Here is a 17872-nt window from a genome sequence, read left to right on the forward strand (position 1 = left end):
TAAAATGGATGGAGAGTGGAGAAGAGAAGTTCGATATGACCGTTCATATGAAAATAAGTTATCTAGTAACAATTATCAATCATCGGGATTATTTTAAAGTTTGAAATGGTGATGAATTTACGTGCAGCAATGTCCTGCTAATATGAGTTCAAGTCCAACTTTTTTTCTTGGTTCGCTTCTTCATAGGTCTATCCGGAAAATCTTCAGTATCGAAAAAGCTTTCATCAGAATCCAGGAAATCGTTCCAAAATATCGCCAAAGGTGATACTCGATCCTCAAACGGATTTCGATCATCTTGACATTTGTTGTCGAATAAACCAACTGTAGTCCCGACTGCAGTTTCTTCATCCGAATCCTCACCGGATGAGCTTTCATCGGTTACGTAGGTACATCATGAGATTTTCCAACATCGACATTTTTGGAACTGTTCACATGAATATACACTTTCGAACTGCGAAGGATTGACGGATTTCCACGACAACGAATAACAACACGTCGACAAGCACTATAGCATCAACATGGCAATGTGACTGACTTGTGGTTACTTTTCTCTTCGATGTAGAATGTAACGGCAAGCCAGTCACACTCAAGGTTTTTATCATTAAGTCATGATTTCAGTGGTTTTTACAACGTAATAAGTGCAGGCTAGTATGCAAACTATATTTTAGCATGAATATTGTCAAAATATTTCATGTTAAATAAGTAATAACTGAGCGTGAATAAAATATCTTTCGAAGCTTTTTTCTCGTTTTCATATTTTTACAGATGGGACAGACTTGCGGTTACCGGCAGTATACCACATTTAAAATATGTTGAGGCCACATATATCGATCAAAGCAGGTGTAGTTTTAAATATTTTAATTTCTTTTCTTTCCATAACTTTTGAGCCACATCAAATTGTAATGAAGCTTGTTATCTGTAAGTTCGAGAGATGATTCGTTCGTATGACACTAGTTATGCTCAAATAAGTCATGTAATCTTTGAGATAATAGACTTTCGTTGTTTTATTAACAATTTAATACATAACGGTTGCTTAAGTTCGATTATAATCAAATGAAAATAGGGCAGCCTAACTTTGAAACCACGTGTTCAATCATAATTCATCAGTTAACCTTAAACTAGCCCGCTTATCTGATAATAATATTGATCAAATCCGTTGAGATTATGAAGTTTCGTGATTTTCACATTCCGGTACATTACAGACGAAGTTACAGTTCGATTACAGCAAAATTCAAAAGGGTGTCATGAGGCAGCTAGACCTTTCATTTGACATTAATTTTGTGGAAATCGGGTCAGCCATCTCTGAGAAAAGTGAGTGAGTTCAAGTAGTCTTCGGAATATGTTCCTTTTCATAGCTGGATTTCACATTTTTAAACATAATAGGCAAAGTAATAGTCTGATTGCAAAACAAATCAATAGGGTCTTATTGGGCAACTAGACCTTCCATTTGACATTGATTTTATGAAAATCGGCTCAGCCATCTCTGAGAAACATGAGTGAGATTAAGTAGTCACGTTTCTTGTCATAACTTTTGAACTACAAGTTCAATCTTCATGAAATTCAAAAGTTAAAGGTATTTTAGGTAGCCCGTTCACTTGAAACCTATTTTGTTCAAATCGGTTGTGTAGTTTTTGAGATAATGATGTTTCATGATTTTTACATGTTGATACATAACCTCTGAACCAAAAATCCGATTACAATGAAATTTAATAAGGTCTTATGGGACAACGAGACCTTTCATTTGCAATTAATTTCATGAAAAACAAAAATGCTCAGCTCGTCGAGCTGAGTCGAGTGATATATGCCATTCGGCCCTTTGGAGCACTTTTTTACTTTCGGTTTTGCAAGTGATTGCTATACCTTTCTAGGAGAAAGGCAAAAAATATTAAAATATCCTGTTTTATTTTACTAGTGAATGAGTGGAAAATACCAATTTTTTGTGATGCAATTTGGTCCCGGACACTCTTTACCCAATCCAACGAATCTGCTCCAGAACAGTCCTGTCGAAGATTTCTGTATGATTTCATGTTCCTTGGTGTGCAAAAACAACTGGAGAGCAACAAAATTTCAGTTGTCACCCGTTAGCTAATAACTGCACTGGTTACCTCGCACAAACTACTACGATAGATCATTACCATGACCAATGTAAATGTTTCATCGCATAACGTTGATTTGCGAAATTCTTGCGATAAATCTTCTGCTTTTTTTTCTATATCTATAAAATAGATGATACCCAGCCCGCGTTGCTGCGCCTTTAAGTTTGTAACGACAATTATGTATTTCTGGAATGTGCCATAATTTCAAACATGTATTACCATGCAATAAAAACCTAAATTAATCCACCTAGCGGTCAGACTTATTATTTGTAAAAATAGATTTACATGAATGCTTAAATCCAATAAATGTTTATCCACTCTTTGGGTTCTAAAATATTGATGTTGTAATTAAAGTATAAAATATGAAATTTGACGTAATGTTAGTACTTAAGAAATAGCGAAATAAAAGCAATGACTCTTAATTTCGAACAATTTAATCACAAGCGATGCCGGGAACGTTCAGATAGTACGATACCACATTTAAATCATGTTGAGGCCATATATATTGATCGAAGCAGGTAAAGTGTTGAATAGTCTTTGAATTTCTTTTCTTTCTAAAACTTTTAAACAGCATATCAAATTGTTATGAAGTTTGTTATTTGTAAGTTTGAGAGATGACTCATTTGAATGACACTAGTAATGTTCAAATAAGTCGTGTAATACTTGAGATAATAGACTTTCGTTGTTTTACAAATTAAAACATAACGCTTGCTTAAGTTTGATTACAATCAAATGAAAAGGTAACGTATGGGGCAGCCAAACTTTGAAACCACGTGTTCAATCATAATTCATCAGTTAACCCTTAACTAGCCCGTTCATCTGATATCAATATTGTTCAAATCGGTTGTGTAGTTTCTAAGATAATGAAGTTTCGTGATTTTCACATTTCGATACATTACAGACGAAGTTACAGTCCGATACTGCAAAATTCAATAGGGTGTCATGAGGTAGGTAGACCTTTTATTTGATACTAATTCTGTGGAAATCGGGTCAACCATCTCTGAGAAATATGAGTGAGTCCAAGTAAGTTGTCTTGGAATATGTTTCTTTTCATAGCTGGATTTCACATTTTTAAACATAACAGGCGAAGTAATAATCCGTTTGTAAAAAAAATCATTAGGGTCTTATGGGGCAACAAGACCTTTCATATGATAACTAATTTTATAAAAATCGGCTCAGCCATCTCTGAGAAACATGAGTGAGATTAAATAGTCTCCAGAACACGTTTCTTTCCATAACTTCTGAACCACATGTTCAATCTTCATAAAATTCAAAAGTTAAGGGTTTTTAAGGTGGGCCACCGTTCATTTGAAACTAATTTTAATCAAATCAGATGTGTGGTTTCTAAGATATTGATGTTTCGTGATTTTTACACTTTGATACATAACCTCTAAACTAGAAATCAGATTACAATAAAATTCAATAGGGTCTTATAGGGCAACTAGACCTTTCATTTGCAATTAATTTCATTGAAATCTGTTCGGTCAGACCATCTCTGAGAATAGTGAGTGCGAAAAAAGGTGCACATACACACGTACACACCCACACACAAACATATACACATATACATGCTTATATGCAGAAAATGCTCGATTCGTCTAACTGAGTCGAGTAGTATATGACATTCGGCCATTTGGATCACTTTTTTACCTTTTAATTAGCCAGTGATCGTTAGGAGGAAGTTACTTTCATTATGTGTTTTCACAATTTCATGAACAACGGACAAAGTTACAATCCGATTGCAATGAAATTCAATAGCAACCTATGGGGCAACTAGGCCTTTCATTTGACACTAATTTTGTGAAAATCGGTTCAGCCATCTCTGAGAAAAATGAGTGAGTTTAAACAACCTCAGGATAACTTTTCTTTACATAACTTTTGAACCATATGTTCAATCATTACGAAATTCAAAAGTTAAGGGTTCTGGAGGCAGCCCGATCATTTGAAACCAATTTTATTAAAATCGGTTGTGTGGTTTCTGAGATATTGATGTTTCGTGATTTTTACATTTTGATACATAACCTCTAAACTAAAAATCCGATTACAATGAAATTCAATAGCAACCTATGGCGCAACTAGACCTTTCGTTTGCAATTAATTTTATGAAAATCGGTCCAGCCATCTCTGAGAAAAGTGAGTGAGAAAAAAAAGTTGCACATACATACACACACACACACACACACATACACACATACATACATACATACAGAAAATGCTCAGTTCGTCGAAAGAAGTCGAGTGGTATATGACATTCGGCCATTGGGACCACTTTTATACCTTTGGTTTTTCCAGTGATTGCTATACCTTTCTAGGAGAAAGGCAAAAATTAAATAATCACCAATTTTTTTAGTTTAAAAGATTTAAAGCTGCAACTGAAATTTTGGATGGGTTTTAATTTTTTTCCAGTGTATTTTTTTGCTTAGAATTATTAGTTCTTTGTTATACACTCTCAGACAGTTTATCTATGCAACCAAGGGTTTCTTATCCCTGGAAAGATAGTCTGCGTCTATTTACCTTCTAGCTTTCTGTAATATTTGCATATTATTATTTGCCTATTATTTTGCTTGAAGTTCATTGGTTTTTTCGCGTTTTTTCCCAATCAATGATCAAAACCTATTTCCTATACTATTGATGCTATATCCTATATGATCAAAACCTATATCAAAACCTGAATTCTGGTGTTTGTTATTTATCGATGTGTTAACACCGTAATGATCGCTCATTGATAATTTATGATGAAAAATTGGCATTTTCAATTATTACAATATCGGGAGTCATTTTGACGCATGATTATCCTTTCACGCTTATCAAAATATACTTATCTTTCTAGGGTCAATAGCAATTATTTATTCAGATTATTTTATCAACTCGAATTCCTATTGTTTTCTGTTGTTTTGAATTTTTTATTGTAAAATTGGTAATTTGATTTATCTCCAAGAGTTCTTCAAAGGGATTTTCTGTTAATGAGATTTCGAAGGATTTCTCACTCGTGCGAAACTCAGCCAAATTGATCGAAACATGCCATGACACAGTTTCAGCAAAAAGAAAAATAAAAAACAATATAGAACAAAAGCATACAATAATAAACACTAAAACCCGTTAAAAATTTTCACCAAGATTATCAAATACTTATTTGTATTTGTATTTATTTATTCATATCATCTGACCTTTTTGGTCTTAATGAAGTGGGTTGGGTGGGGAAAAGCCCATTCGAGAAATTCCTTAAGAAAAGCTCAAATGCGCGTAAAAACCCCACCATCTTTTGATTGAACATTTACATTTTTGAAACTAAGTCTAAAAACAAATAAATATACTATTGTAAATTATGTAGCCTGGGACAAGATTTCTGAATATGATGTTATTGAGAGCGCTTCATCACCTCTGCAATTTCTGTATGGTAAATTGGCACTTGATTCAATGACATTTACAGAAAACCCAACTCAAGCAAAATTTAAAGTACATAATTAGGCATTATTTCATCAAACTCTTGTATGGCAGCCATGTCTCACATTTATTATATTTTATCCAGTTTTTTCAAGTTTTGTTTTTAACTTGACTGTCTGCTACTGTTGTTTCTGCACCTGTGCCTAGAGTGAAAAATTCTGCTTCGGCAACGGAAAAAATCAGGTTTTTTCAGAAGTTGAATGTAAAGGTTGACCAAAGTATGATCAAATCGTTTAGGAACGATTCTTTTGAATAAAAATAGGTTCGATCGATGGGAATGCAGTTTTTTGTGTTTGTTTTTCAATCCTTCATTTCGAAATTGATCCGCATCTACTGCATAGCATTGGAAAGTCAAAAAGAATTCAGAACTCAACGTTTGGAATGAACACTTGCTGCTGGGACTGGCTGCCAATTCACCCTAATTTATTTTCCAAGGCTCGGATTTTCATGATTTAGATAAAGAGCACAATAAAAAGACAAAAAGAAATAAGCTGTAAAACTGCAAGCATCACTAGACAAACCATCCTTTAAGAGTAATTGGAAGAAAGTCTGCAATCGCCAACGCGAAATGGAGAAAATTTTGAAAGAAGATGTGGATTTTTTTGTCGTCGTTTAACAATAGATCAATTTAATCGAGCTCTGCCGATTTACTGAGATTTTATAGATATTATATATTCCACAGGCGTTACAGAAAATACAGAATGTACACATTTCATACATTTTACAAATTTTACAGATTAGGAACCTTTGCTTTTGTTTTGCCTAAGTACCGTGGAATGAGGTGAAATTGATCACCTGAAAATTCGTGATAAAAAATACTAATCAAAAGATACTGATCTTACAACACTAGGCAATGTTTACGTGTCCTGAAATGCAACTTTTGAAAGATTCACATACCTGTCAAAGTTAACCCTTGCATGCCCGGTGCAATTTAACATATTTTCGAACAATTCTTCTAACTCAGTCAAAACTCAATCAAATTTGATCAAACAAGTTTTGAAATAACAAAAAAAAGTATTGAATTTACTTAAAGTAATCTCAATTGAGGGTTAATTATGTTAAATTTGGAGAAGCGAGGAAAGTTTGATAAAAGCTCAAAAAATATAATTTTTAACAATAATTATTTCATACCATTATAGTAATACTGATGAATTCGCAGGAAACCACAACGGTTTCAATTTCAGAGCCAGTTTTTGAGCTTTTACAACAAACTGAACTGAAATCGGTCTAACAACGATCAAATAAGAGCAAATTTAGCAAACTGCAGTTCGTGAACCAAAATGAATAGATTTTAACCTGAAATATATGATATTTTTAGCTCAGAAATCATCATTTATCATGAACATATCGAAAAAAGAACACATTTCCAATAAAATGTATGGAATTCAAGGGGGATCAATTCCATCCCGATTTATCTCATAGTACCTTATAGAATTCTCGAATTTATTTCATGAAGTAGACGATGGAAATTTCACCAATAGCCATAGAGGTTTTCTAGAGCACATATCAGTACTTGTTTTAAATATATACTATTTCGGGAAAAATGTACATGAAGCTAGTTAATTGGAAAATACTATAAAAATTGATCAACTTCACCCCGTTCCATTGTATTCCATACACATAATCGAATGATTTGCCCAGTGAATCTTTCAAAATCGATTCGACTGTGATGGAATTCTAAACTAAAATAAAATGCTAATGACGTACGAGCAATGAGCACTTATAAATTCTGCTTCCTCCAGGAGTGATCAGATTTAATCGCTACATATTTGAATATATTTGAAACAAATGGCCTTCGTAATTTTAACTGCGCTGTAGCGTGATGTTCAATTTCATTATTTTGTGTATTACAAATATACTTTTCAACGCCGTTTTTTACGTTATAATATCTTCAGTTATGCAAAGCAATCCTGTTTATAAACAGCACTAGAGCATGATGGGAAACAAAAAGTTATACTGAAATACATTAGAAAGTTATACATTTCGACAGATCTCACAATGGTGTTAATGAGACAAGACAAAACTCGCACTGTTGACTGATGACTCTAATCGCTCAATTCAAACAGTATTATCAGGCTATTTTGTTGCACGAATGTCGTGTGATTGTTTACCGTTTCAAGAACGCGCGTGATGCAACTACTCTCTCTGTAACAGTCACAAGTGAAACGGCGAACCGCTCTGCAATCACAGGCGAGAAAAGTCATGGAACAACGCTCTCACAACGCGTAAGAGAGTGCAACATCGCTCCGCCGCTGGATCATTCACTCGTAGGACGTCTCGGTAGCTAGTCACCTCTAGTTTATTTTAGTTCGCGGTTTTATTAGTTTCACATAGAAAAAATCCACCACACAGATCGAACTCACCTGAAACTCCTAAAGACTGATAGAACCACACCGAGATGGATAAACTTTTGCGAAGTTTTATCAAATTTCACGGCTATTGCATTGCGGTGGTCAGCAGTACACTAACAATTTCGCTCACTTCCATCTTCATCAGTCAGCCGAATGACAGCAGCAGTTGGGAAGAACGTGAGTATATGGGATGGAGAGTCGTAACAACCGGTACGGTTTGTGACTCACGTTGATTTTTTCGTTTTGTTTATATTGCAACCGCGAGAAGGTTTGATTCTGCGTAGTGTCAATCGGTGGGTGTTTCGCGTTTCTTGCCGTTCAACGGAATAGACAAGTCAAAATAAAAAAAAATTGCGAAATCCTAATCAGGAATCTTATCAGCTTTTGGTTTTGCTATTTATTTACTTCGTTCGTTCTTTTTTTTTCCAGTGTACGATGTGCGGTATACTAAAATTCCGGCACTTGTTTTTGGTTTAGCATGGATGGCTGCTAATTCTTTGCTGATTATTGGATTAATCAAAGTAAGGCAACTATGAACTGTTTTTCTTTTTTATCGTGAGATAATACCTTTAACTTTTCAGGAGAAGAAAACATTTCTTTACCCGTTCGCGGTGTTATTTTTATTGGATATGGTTCTGATCCTAATACGAGACATCTATCTGGTTATCAACAGTGCTTGGTACAGAACAGCATTTTTCAACTTTAGCCTGCCAATTTTTATGTGTAAGTTCGAACCTTCAGGAGGTACAAGAATCTTAGTAGTAACCATTAGAGTGTTTGCAGTTATTATTCCTTACGTGGTTCTTAGTATGCTGGCAATCATGCGGTTGTTTGATGTGGATCCAATCTCCAGGGCGGATGACAGCTTTGTGCGGTTCGACCGAAATTCGGTCGATAGAGACAGTATTATCTGTTGAAAAAGCTCAACATACCATCATGTTTTTTTAGTGCCATATGTGTTTGCTGTCCACCAAAGGCAGTTGGAAACTGCTTTGTACTTCATTTTACTGTACATAACCATTAACTATTTAGTTCCCGGGCCCGCTTTCGAAAGGTTTCAGGAGAATTTCCATAGTTTATTGTAGAACCTTTTTAGCTTGCTGACATACACTCATGTCTCCTCATTATCGTCATAGCACTAATCTTTTCGATTACTTCGTTTGTTAAATGCTGATGTAACAGAATAATTGTGTACTAAAGACAGAAAATTTGCTTAATTCATTTAAATTTTGTTGTGCACAGCGTAGAGATTGTAGATAAATGTAAAAATATAAACTGTCAAACCCTGAAAAGATGTACCATATTTTTTGAAAAACTGAACCGCTCAAGAAAGTCGTTGTTTCTTCCATGTTGATTATCAAACATAAGATGATGTAATATTCTACACCCTTTTTTTACTATTTTTTAACAATCTAAATAATGAATCTAAAGAACACTCTAGAGAAGTATAGAACCCAAAGTATGAAATATTTGGAATTGAAAATTCAAAATCTTACACACTAAATTGAACATATAAAAAAAAAAGAATTTAGAATCTAGAACATAGGTTCAATTATCTAGAATAATTCAGAAACGAAAATTTAGGAATTTTCTATTTCCAAGACAATAATTCTGCTTTGTTTCAAATCTTTAGGTTCAAATTTAAAATCCGAGACATAACAAAACCAACTCTATGAAAGTTGGATTCAGAATCTTGGAGATTCTAACGTCCAGCAATCAGTGGTAAGAGTTAGGACACACAAAAACTGGAAATAACAAAATACTCAAACTCAGAAATCTAAGATTGCACAATCCAGAGCACATTATTTCCACTCTTGGATCAACATCTAGGTATTCGAATACTAAGCTCAGATTGAAAATCCAAAATTAAAAGTTTGTTCAATCATAAGGAACATTTTCCATATATCATGACAAAATATAGAATCAATATTCGGAAATTACAGTCCAAAACTTTGAATCTATTACTTACGAAAACTTAGTTTCGAAATTACGCTGAATGAAAATGCAAAACTGTGGATATTTTCAGATCTGGAATAGTTTCCAGAATTGTGAAAATCAACTTAAGACACCATTTTTAATTGTTAGATGGCGACTCCCGATATTTGGAAAACTAATTAGAATAGCCAAATGATGCTTAAAAGCCGGAAATCGACCTCAGACACCATTTTGAAATTTAAAACTGCGACTTCGATTTCTGGTGAACAGCTCGAATGGCTAAACGAATTTCCAGAAACGGGATGATTTCCAGATCTCAGATACAATTTCAAAAACCATCGCGGCAATTTTTGGAACAAGTGTCAGAAAAATACTAATCGAGGAATACCTTCCAAATAACCACGTCTTGCGGGATTTATAAACTTTTTTTATTCGGGATTGATAAACGACAATTATATAAATATTTGATGCTTCGGGTGGTAGATGATTTTCACGCGCGTTGATCGCACAGGATCACGGTGTATGACATCGTTCGCTTTCGTAGTGAGCGAGCTTCACGCGCAACATCGTTCGATTTCAGACAAGTTGAAAGTTTTCAGAAAAGTTGAAATTTTAGCAATTCTTGATGTATTATTTGAGCTATATCTCTGAAATTCGTTACGTAAAGTACTACAAGTAGCTCTTTTCTGTAAAGAGGAATGATAGGGTTTTCATTTGAAGTGATCAGAATTTAGGCCGCCATCTTCAATTTGGCCGCCATCTTGGATTATATCAGAAAAATGCAATTTTGACCGTGTTCGCAACTACCGATTTTCGATCTGAGACTGAGTTTGACGATCTGAGTTTCAAAATATTCAACGTACACCGCGCGATCAACGTAGTAAGCTGTCTACTGAGACAAAGTGGATGCACATGTTATATCCTACTAGCATGTTTGATACTAACAAAGCGATAGGTTTTTTATTACTGAGCAGTTCCACAAAAAATGTACCAGTTTTTATATTTTATTTATATTGTCATTTTTAATTTGGCTGAACTTGCATAGGCGTTTCTATAGGCAAAAGATGTCATTTTATGCTATTGGTTTAGTTTTTTAAACAAAAAAGATTTTTGGTAACTATAAGTGACATGTGCAAAGCCAAGAAATAATAAGCTAGTAGAGGACAGGGAAATCGGAAAAGAAATGATTGCTCTCCGGTTTTTCAGCAGGTTAGGATAAGGTATAATTTGTATAATTTGTATAATAAAATCAATCTAGCAACAAACTTTATTCCCGGGCAGACGTTGTTTTCTCCACATGTACGAGGACTTAGAAGTCCCTGGAAAAGGTTTAAAATATTACTTTAACTTTTACAATCGGACTCTGGAAAGTCGTACCTCAAAGCTGTCCAAATTTCACTTTTTTTATTGGAATCGAAAATTCTTTTTTAATGCCAGATGTCTTTGAGATGCATGTAATGATCTGATGTTATCTGAAATATTTTTTTTTAATGGATTTTTTGGGTTAGTAAATATTCACAATTTCTTTTTGAAGCAACAATAGATTTTGAAGTTCAATGTACTTCAGTGACATTTGGTTGAAAACGATTTCGACTTTATGAACTATCAACTGTGCATTTTTCCATTGGTCAAAAAAGTGAAACTTTGGCATCCCGAAGTCCGGTAGTGATGTTCCAAATTTCAATTATTACCTAATCGATAATTTTTTCCAGCAGCATAGAATCGACATTAGTCGGCAGCAGGTTATCGAATAATCGTATTAACCGATTTATTTGAATTTAATTAATTAACTTCAACTGAATTGTGTAAGTAAGTACCTTCGATAACCTTCCTCTTTACAAAACAGATCCCTCTCACAATAAAGGTACACAAAACTGAACGAGGTCTGAACTGAACTGACGACGGCGGTGACTAAATAGGTTTACTCATCACCAGAGGAGCACAACAATCTATTGGATACTCACTTTGTGGTATCTGTCTATATCTGACTATATCTATCTATATCGGGACATTAAAGACGACCTCTGATGTCGCCTTTAATGTCCCGATCAGAAGAGCATAACTAAAAAATTACTAATTCTATCAACGGGAGATACAAATAACATATTTTGATACGATTCAGTATTTTCCTATTTGCTTTGGATAACAAAGTTGAATCTGAATGAGTTATAATAACAAATCCTGAAATGGAGTTGTTCTGAAACAAATCTAACAATTTTTTCGTCTCTAGCAAAACCTGTTGTTTATTGTTGGTTGTTATTGTACTGTTCTATGTGCTATCTCATTTTGTTAGAAAGCTGATACGTTAGTAACAAAGTTTGATATGGGTTGGATATTAGTAGATTATTTTTTGTTATGATATCTGTTATTTTAACACCTAACGGGATCAAAATTATAACACAACCTGAAAGGTTTTTCACATAACAAACTAACAGCCTCTGTTACATTTTTGTTTTGTCTTTCTGATCGGGGTGCTATCAGAATCAAAGTTTGTTTTGATTTTTAGAAAGGGTTGCCATATCAGGTAAATTTAATTGTGGCTGTTGCTTACAATTTCCCAAAGAAAATAAAATCGATTCGGCAACCAAGAAGGGCATTTGGGGTAGCAATACTCCGAAAGAGAGAGAGATATGCGCGGAGAATATTGTGAGCTAAACGAATATGTTAAAATCGGAGCCTAACGAACAAGAAATGTAACACCTTGAGAGGTATTGCAATCAGGTACAATAAAGGATATATCTATTTCCGCACGTTTTCCATGTTCTATTGATAATCAATGCATTGAGAATGCTCCAAAATTGCTTCATCACAGTGATTTTCACCTGGTGATTCACAAACCTTTTAGATGGTCAACAACATAATGAAAGTATATAGAATTAAACACAAACATAAAATTTAACACCTTCATGGTTTTTGTGATGCATTTTATTATTCCTCCGTCACCGTCAAATCAGAGTCTCTCTCTCTCTCTCTCTCTCTCTCTCTCTCTCTCTCTCTCTCTCTCTCTCTCTCTATCTATCTGTCTCTCTCTCTCTCTTTCTCTCTCTCTCTCTCTCTCTCTCTGAGTATCTCTAATTTGGTTTAAGAGTTGCGGTTCATAGCGCGGCAAATAAGATCCAGTAAAACTCACAATAGTTTTCTTGCATAAATTCTTTCACTAATCGGACATTAATCGAGGTCAACTATTCGATTATCCAATAATCGGACATCACTAAGTCCGTATGAGCTGAAATTTTGCATTGAATCCTTAATCCCCCCACCTTGGCAACGCCACTGCATTTTAGTACACAAATATATTATTTTTCAGTATTTTTCTTGAAGCTTCAATGTTCGGTTATCCCATCAAATTTCCACAATTTTGTTATGCATCATATTTCAGGTATTGATTGGGTTTAGTATTATTGCTGTTGCAATTTATTGCAATTATTTTATATGCAAAATCGTAGTGAAAGTTATACTTTACAAATCGATGGCCTAATACTATCCGGTATAGATATTTACGGAGTCAGGATATTGCCCACAGATCAGAAATCGACCGAACATGCCATTTTAAAACTATTCAGAAATAGTTTAGCAGATGGCAAATTCTGATTTCAAGGAAACAGCCTGAAACATACTAATATAACTTAATATGGAAATTCTGGAAACGGGGCGATTTCAGTGAACAGCATGAATTGGAACTCCGCAACGCGGTGCAAGTGTGCATCTACATGGTGCTCCATAAATATTGAAACAAGCAACAGTGGACCGACTGTTAACCATGTTTTTGGTTAGTAAGAGAAAACCTTTGAAATTAAAATAATTTATTGAGTAAAAAAAAATTGGAGGCTTCTCATCCTTGGTGATGACAGAGGAAAAGTTGGACTTGCACTAGTCTTGAACGGTCTTCTTTGTGTGAGCCTGGGCACCGCCTTGCATGAAGATCCAGTTTTGATTGTTATTCATTTTCTGGGCCTAACAAATATCGACCCGCCAACCGACTTTGCATTTTTGTTGCAATAATTATGGCGCACCCTGTAGTTTTGAGTATTTTGATCTTAATTTATGTCGTTAGTCAGTCCTCGTTGACAATTGCCGTCTCCATAGTTGTTTAGGAGGTCAAGGGCTTTTATTTGGTGCGAAATTCAACAACTACGCAGTGTTAGTGTAAATATATTTCAGGACAGTATAAAATAAGTCGTTCTACTCACAATTAGAACGACTTATTTTATACTGTCCTTATCAGTGACAGCTTCAGGGGAAAATATATCTTGTTCATCCCTTGTTCAGATTTTTTTTGAGCTTATCGTGAACACTGATTAGGGTGATTTTAAGTACATTGAATAAATTTGCTGTGAACCTTTTGCGATGGCGAATGGTAACACAAATCAATTTAATGTACCTTAAAACACCCTAATCAGTGTTCACGATAAGCTCAAAAAAAATCTGGAAATGGAAAAAATTAGATACATTTTCCCCTGAAGATGTCACTGATCAGTGACGAAACGTCGGACAATATGAAGTAGACGTCCTATTTTTGTGACTGCTCAGCCGAAATAACAGCCAACATACATAACATTTCAACAGTCAAAACTCAGCAGCAATCCTAATTTATCTCTTAAATTCAATCACTATTAAAGTTGTCTGCCTACGTGGCGCTAGTGCATATGTAGTTTTTAGTATTTTGAATTAAATTTATCTCGCGAATGCAACCACTAAAAACGCTGTGGTCTTCGAGAAAGTTGTTCAATAGGTCAAGGGATTTTGGTTGGGTAATGATCTAGTCCAAAATTCTGCTACGACGTGGTGTTAGTGTGCATAAAGTCTTCAGTAATCTCTACTTACTTTATTTCGTGAATTTAACCGCTCAGAATGTTGTGGTTCAACAAAGTTGTTCGGTTTTGAAAGATGTTTGGTTTATGAAAAGATTGATTGATAAACATACCACTTCTAGCGCCACATCATGCGTTTGATATTGAGTGTTATAAATTAAATATATATTGAGAATCCAACTACTGAGAAAGTTACAGTCTTCAGAAACTCAGCAAAAAAAATTGTTCGCTGAGGCAAGGATGGTTAAAATCGTATCAGAAAATTATCATGAGAGAATCCTATTGGATTCTGATCACGCATAACACGCGATGTTTTGTATCGTCTCTCGAGAAGTGAACTTGTGTGACAAATCAACTGCCGAAAGAATACTCCGTGAGCTTTATAGCCTGTTAACTGTATGCGAGTTTATCGTCGCTTGTTCATACGCTTTCTCGATTCTCTCATCGGTTTCAATCGGTAATTCATTATCGTATCCCGATCCGATCGAGCCGTGGAACGGAGATCTTTGGTTTGAATCACCTTGTGAGTGAGAGTGTCCCGATAATCGTAAAATTGTATCGCAGACCAAAAACTCAGAGAGGGAAAAAAACTGGAAGCGTTAGACCAACTAAGAGGCAGCACAAAACAGGGATACCAGATTTACAGAATTGTCTGTGAAATGCAGATTTTCAGAGTCCGTGACCGATTTTGTTTTTCCAAATGGCAAATATTTGTTGTTACTTTTTGCATAGCCTGCAAACTTTTTTCGAATCTATTTATATTTGCCGTTTTTTTTCCAAAATGTGTGCAAGTTTTTGCTCGTTTAAAAAAAATTCGATATCAGCCAACATACATCAGCGAACAAACCTTCGATTCAAATAAAACCGACGAACAAAGGAACATTGAGTTGACAATGACAACAGCAAGCAACATTTTGTTAAACTATGAAAAACCTATTTTACTGTCAACACTTGCGACTCAGAAAGAAAGGGGGATAATTGTTCAAGCGATCGCAATCACTTCTCTTTTCCGATAATTATCGTCTCGCGATTCTTCTCTTTTGTTTTGACACTTGGATTCTATCAGCGAAGAGAGAATCATCGGTTTGTAGAGCTATTGGAAATTCCATTCCTGAGAGAGAATGAATTATCTCAGCGAATCTCCGAATTGGTTCACTCGGACTGGCATATCTTACGTTAGAACCGACTGAGAGACGAAGTTGACTCAGACGCCGAAAAAGATCGAATGTTTATCGCTGATTTGATCGCCGATCACCATCATTGACCACAGGTTTTAAACTGTAGACCTACAATCAAGTTCTTAGAAAACTTAGGAAAACTTGAACTTCTCGGCATAAAAACAGTTGCGGTAGACGTGCGACCCTTTTTCTTGAAGAACATTTTCACCTGGTACTGACCGAAGACCACAGCATTTCGCACCAAACTGTCCACCAACCAGAAGCCCTGTATCTTCTAAATGACTTCGCTGGAACCCGTAGATTTCTGGAGAATCGTAAGGTAGGTTAAGGTGAGAATGTGAGGAATTATGTGCACACTACCTTCACATATCTGTTAAATTCTACACTAAATTGTCGACCTTCCAGAAGCCCTTGGCCCTCTGAACAACTTTCGTGAAGATCGTATTTTTTCTAAAAAGTTGAAATCACGAGAAAAGTTAAGTTCAAAATACTACGAATTTTATGCTCACTAACGCCACATATAAGAGTGCTTGAATTTTCTTGGAGATCAGAATAGTGCAATGAGCAGTGATGGAAACGAAACGAATATGATGCAATCGTCGTTTATTCATCACTTGTGCACTTCACGAAGTGTACAGGCCGCGAATAAACTTGAATCCTCTCAACCCATAATGAAATGATGATATGGTGCAAAGGTTTCTGGGAGAAAACAAACACATGACTAGACTACATCAGCTCTGAGAAGCGATTCGATCGTTGCGTTTGTCTCTCCATAGGCCGGTAGTTAGGGGAAGAAAGGATAGCAACAGGAGAATATCATGTCGCCTGAACAGCAGCAGAGGTTGGGTGCGGTGAGAGGGACTGTGTGGGGGAAGGGAGTACTTCGGCAGCGGTTGAGTTTAAGCGAGAGTAGGAGGGCATACACTGTCATTTTCTTTCTTTTTCTGACAAAAAATCATGTTCATGAGTCAAACGAATAAGGATATAAGAAGTTCTGATCCCTCTGTGTAACAGAGACGAATAACTTCATATACCGAGTTGTGCACATTGAGAACCACGTGTTGTGGTGTACACTGATGAATAGAAATATATCGTAAAGAGGAAAGCAAAGAGAGTGCACCAGCACCGATACTTTGTTTTTCGCATACTGACGACGATTTCAACGCATCTTAGGCTTGTTTTATGTCTATTCATTAATCGCTACAGGTGATTTTTTTTCCTTCGCTGGCAATGAGTGATGGTATGCAAAACATTTTGCACTGTATCCACACTAGTGCCACTTAGCGGCAAAACTTTGTACTAAGTACTAAAAAAAAGTAAAAAAATAGAAAAAAAACAAAAAAAAGAAAAGAAAGAAAAATAAATAAAATAGCACTAGGCACTAAGTTCACTGAAGAGCGTAACTTTGCAGGAAATCGGCATTGCGAGATAAGTTAGGATCAAAATACGAAAAAATCCACAATGGAATTCCGTATGCAACGTCCGCTGTCCAGCAGCCCTTGAACGTCTGAACAAGTCTGCTGAAGATCGCTACTTTCAAATTCGTCTGCGTATTCTAGGTGATGATAAACTGCTTTGGGAAGCGCTTCAATATTCAAACTGCGTATTGCAATTTCCAGTGGAGCGATTCCAAACCTATGGCAGTTAGTGTACGCGTTCTACCCATTAAATGTGTCTAGCGAGGGTTGCTTTTTTAATAGGAGGGGGGATGTTTTGTGATGAATTAATAATTTACTAATATTTATTCAGAATTTTTATTGTGTGTTCTGCCACAAACGGTGACATATCAACACTATACTAGCGAGAGTTGCTGAAGTTAGGTTTTATGAAGCAGTCATGCAACTTTAATTGGTGCTTGTATCTTTTCAATTGCATATAAGAAATGAGTGCAATAAATATTCCCAATTTTGTTTTTTTTTTATATTTCAAGTGTGTTGAGTAACGGATTAGAGCCTCAATTTATTGGAAAATTTTAAGTTGGTTGTACAGGTCGGACTCGAATAACCGGAGACTCGACTATTCGGAGACTCGATTATCCGTGATTCGGTTATTCGGAA

At 35.4% G+C, this 17872-nt stretch overlaps 2 protein-coding genes across 6 annotated transcripts in view; one reads left to right on the forward strand and one right to left on the reverse strand.

Moving 5' to 3' along the window:
- The window catches only part of LOC129724929 (uncharacterized), a 311814-nt gene that overhangs the window by 139265 nt on the left and 154677 nt on the right, over positions 1-17872 (reverse strand). Inside the window, exon 1 of one of the 5 annotated variants that reach the window (XM_055680219.1) lies at positions 7904-8036. The exons of the other annotated variants lie outside the window; for them this stretch is intronic. The gene's annotated coding sequence lies outside the window, so the exon portion shown is untranslated. Of the gene's footprint in view, positions 1-7903; positions 8037-17872 lie in introns of those variants that run through there. 5 annotated transcript variants of the gene reach the window in all.
- LOC129724940 (uncharacterized) lies at positions 6915-9183 on the forward strand. The gene is made up of 4 exons (XM_055680229.1): positions 6915-8068; positions 8321-8412; positions 8473-8614; positions 8675-9183. Exons 1-4 carry the CDS (start codon positions 7939-7941, stop codon positions 8806-8808), a joined length of 498 nt encoding a protein of 165 aa, XP_055536204.1. The 5' UTR covers positions 6915-7938; the 3' UTR covers positions 8809-9183.

The sequence above is a fragment of the Wyeomyia smithii genome, chromosome 2 (assembly GCF_029784165.1).
Source record: "Wyeomyia smithii strain HCP4-BCI-WySm-NY-G18 chromosome 2, ASM2978416v1, whole genome shotgun sequence".
In the NCBI taxonomy this organism is placed as follows: domain Eukaryota; kingdom Metazoa; phylum Arthropoda; class Insecta; order Diptera; family Culicidae; genus Wyeomyia; species Wyeomyia smithii.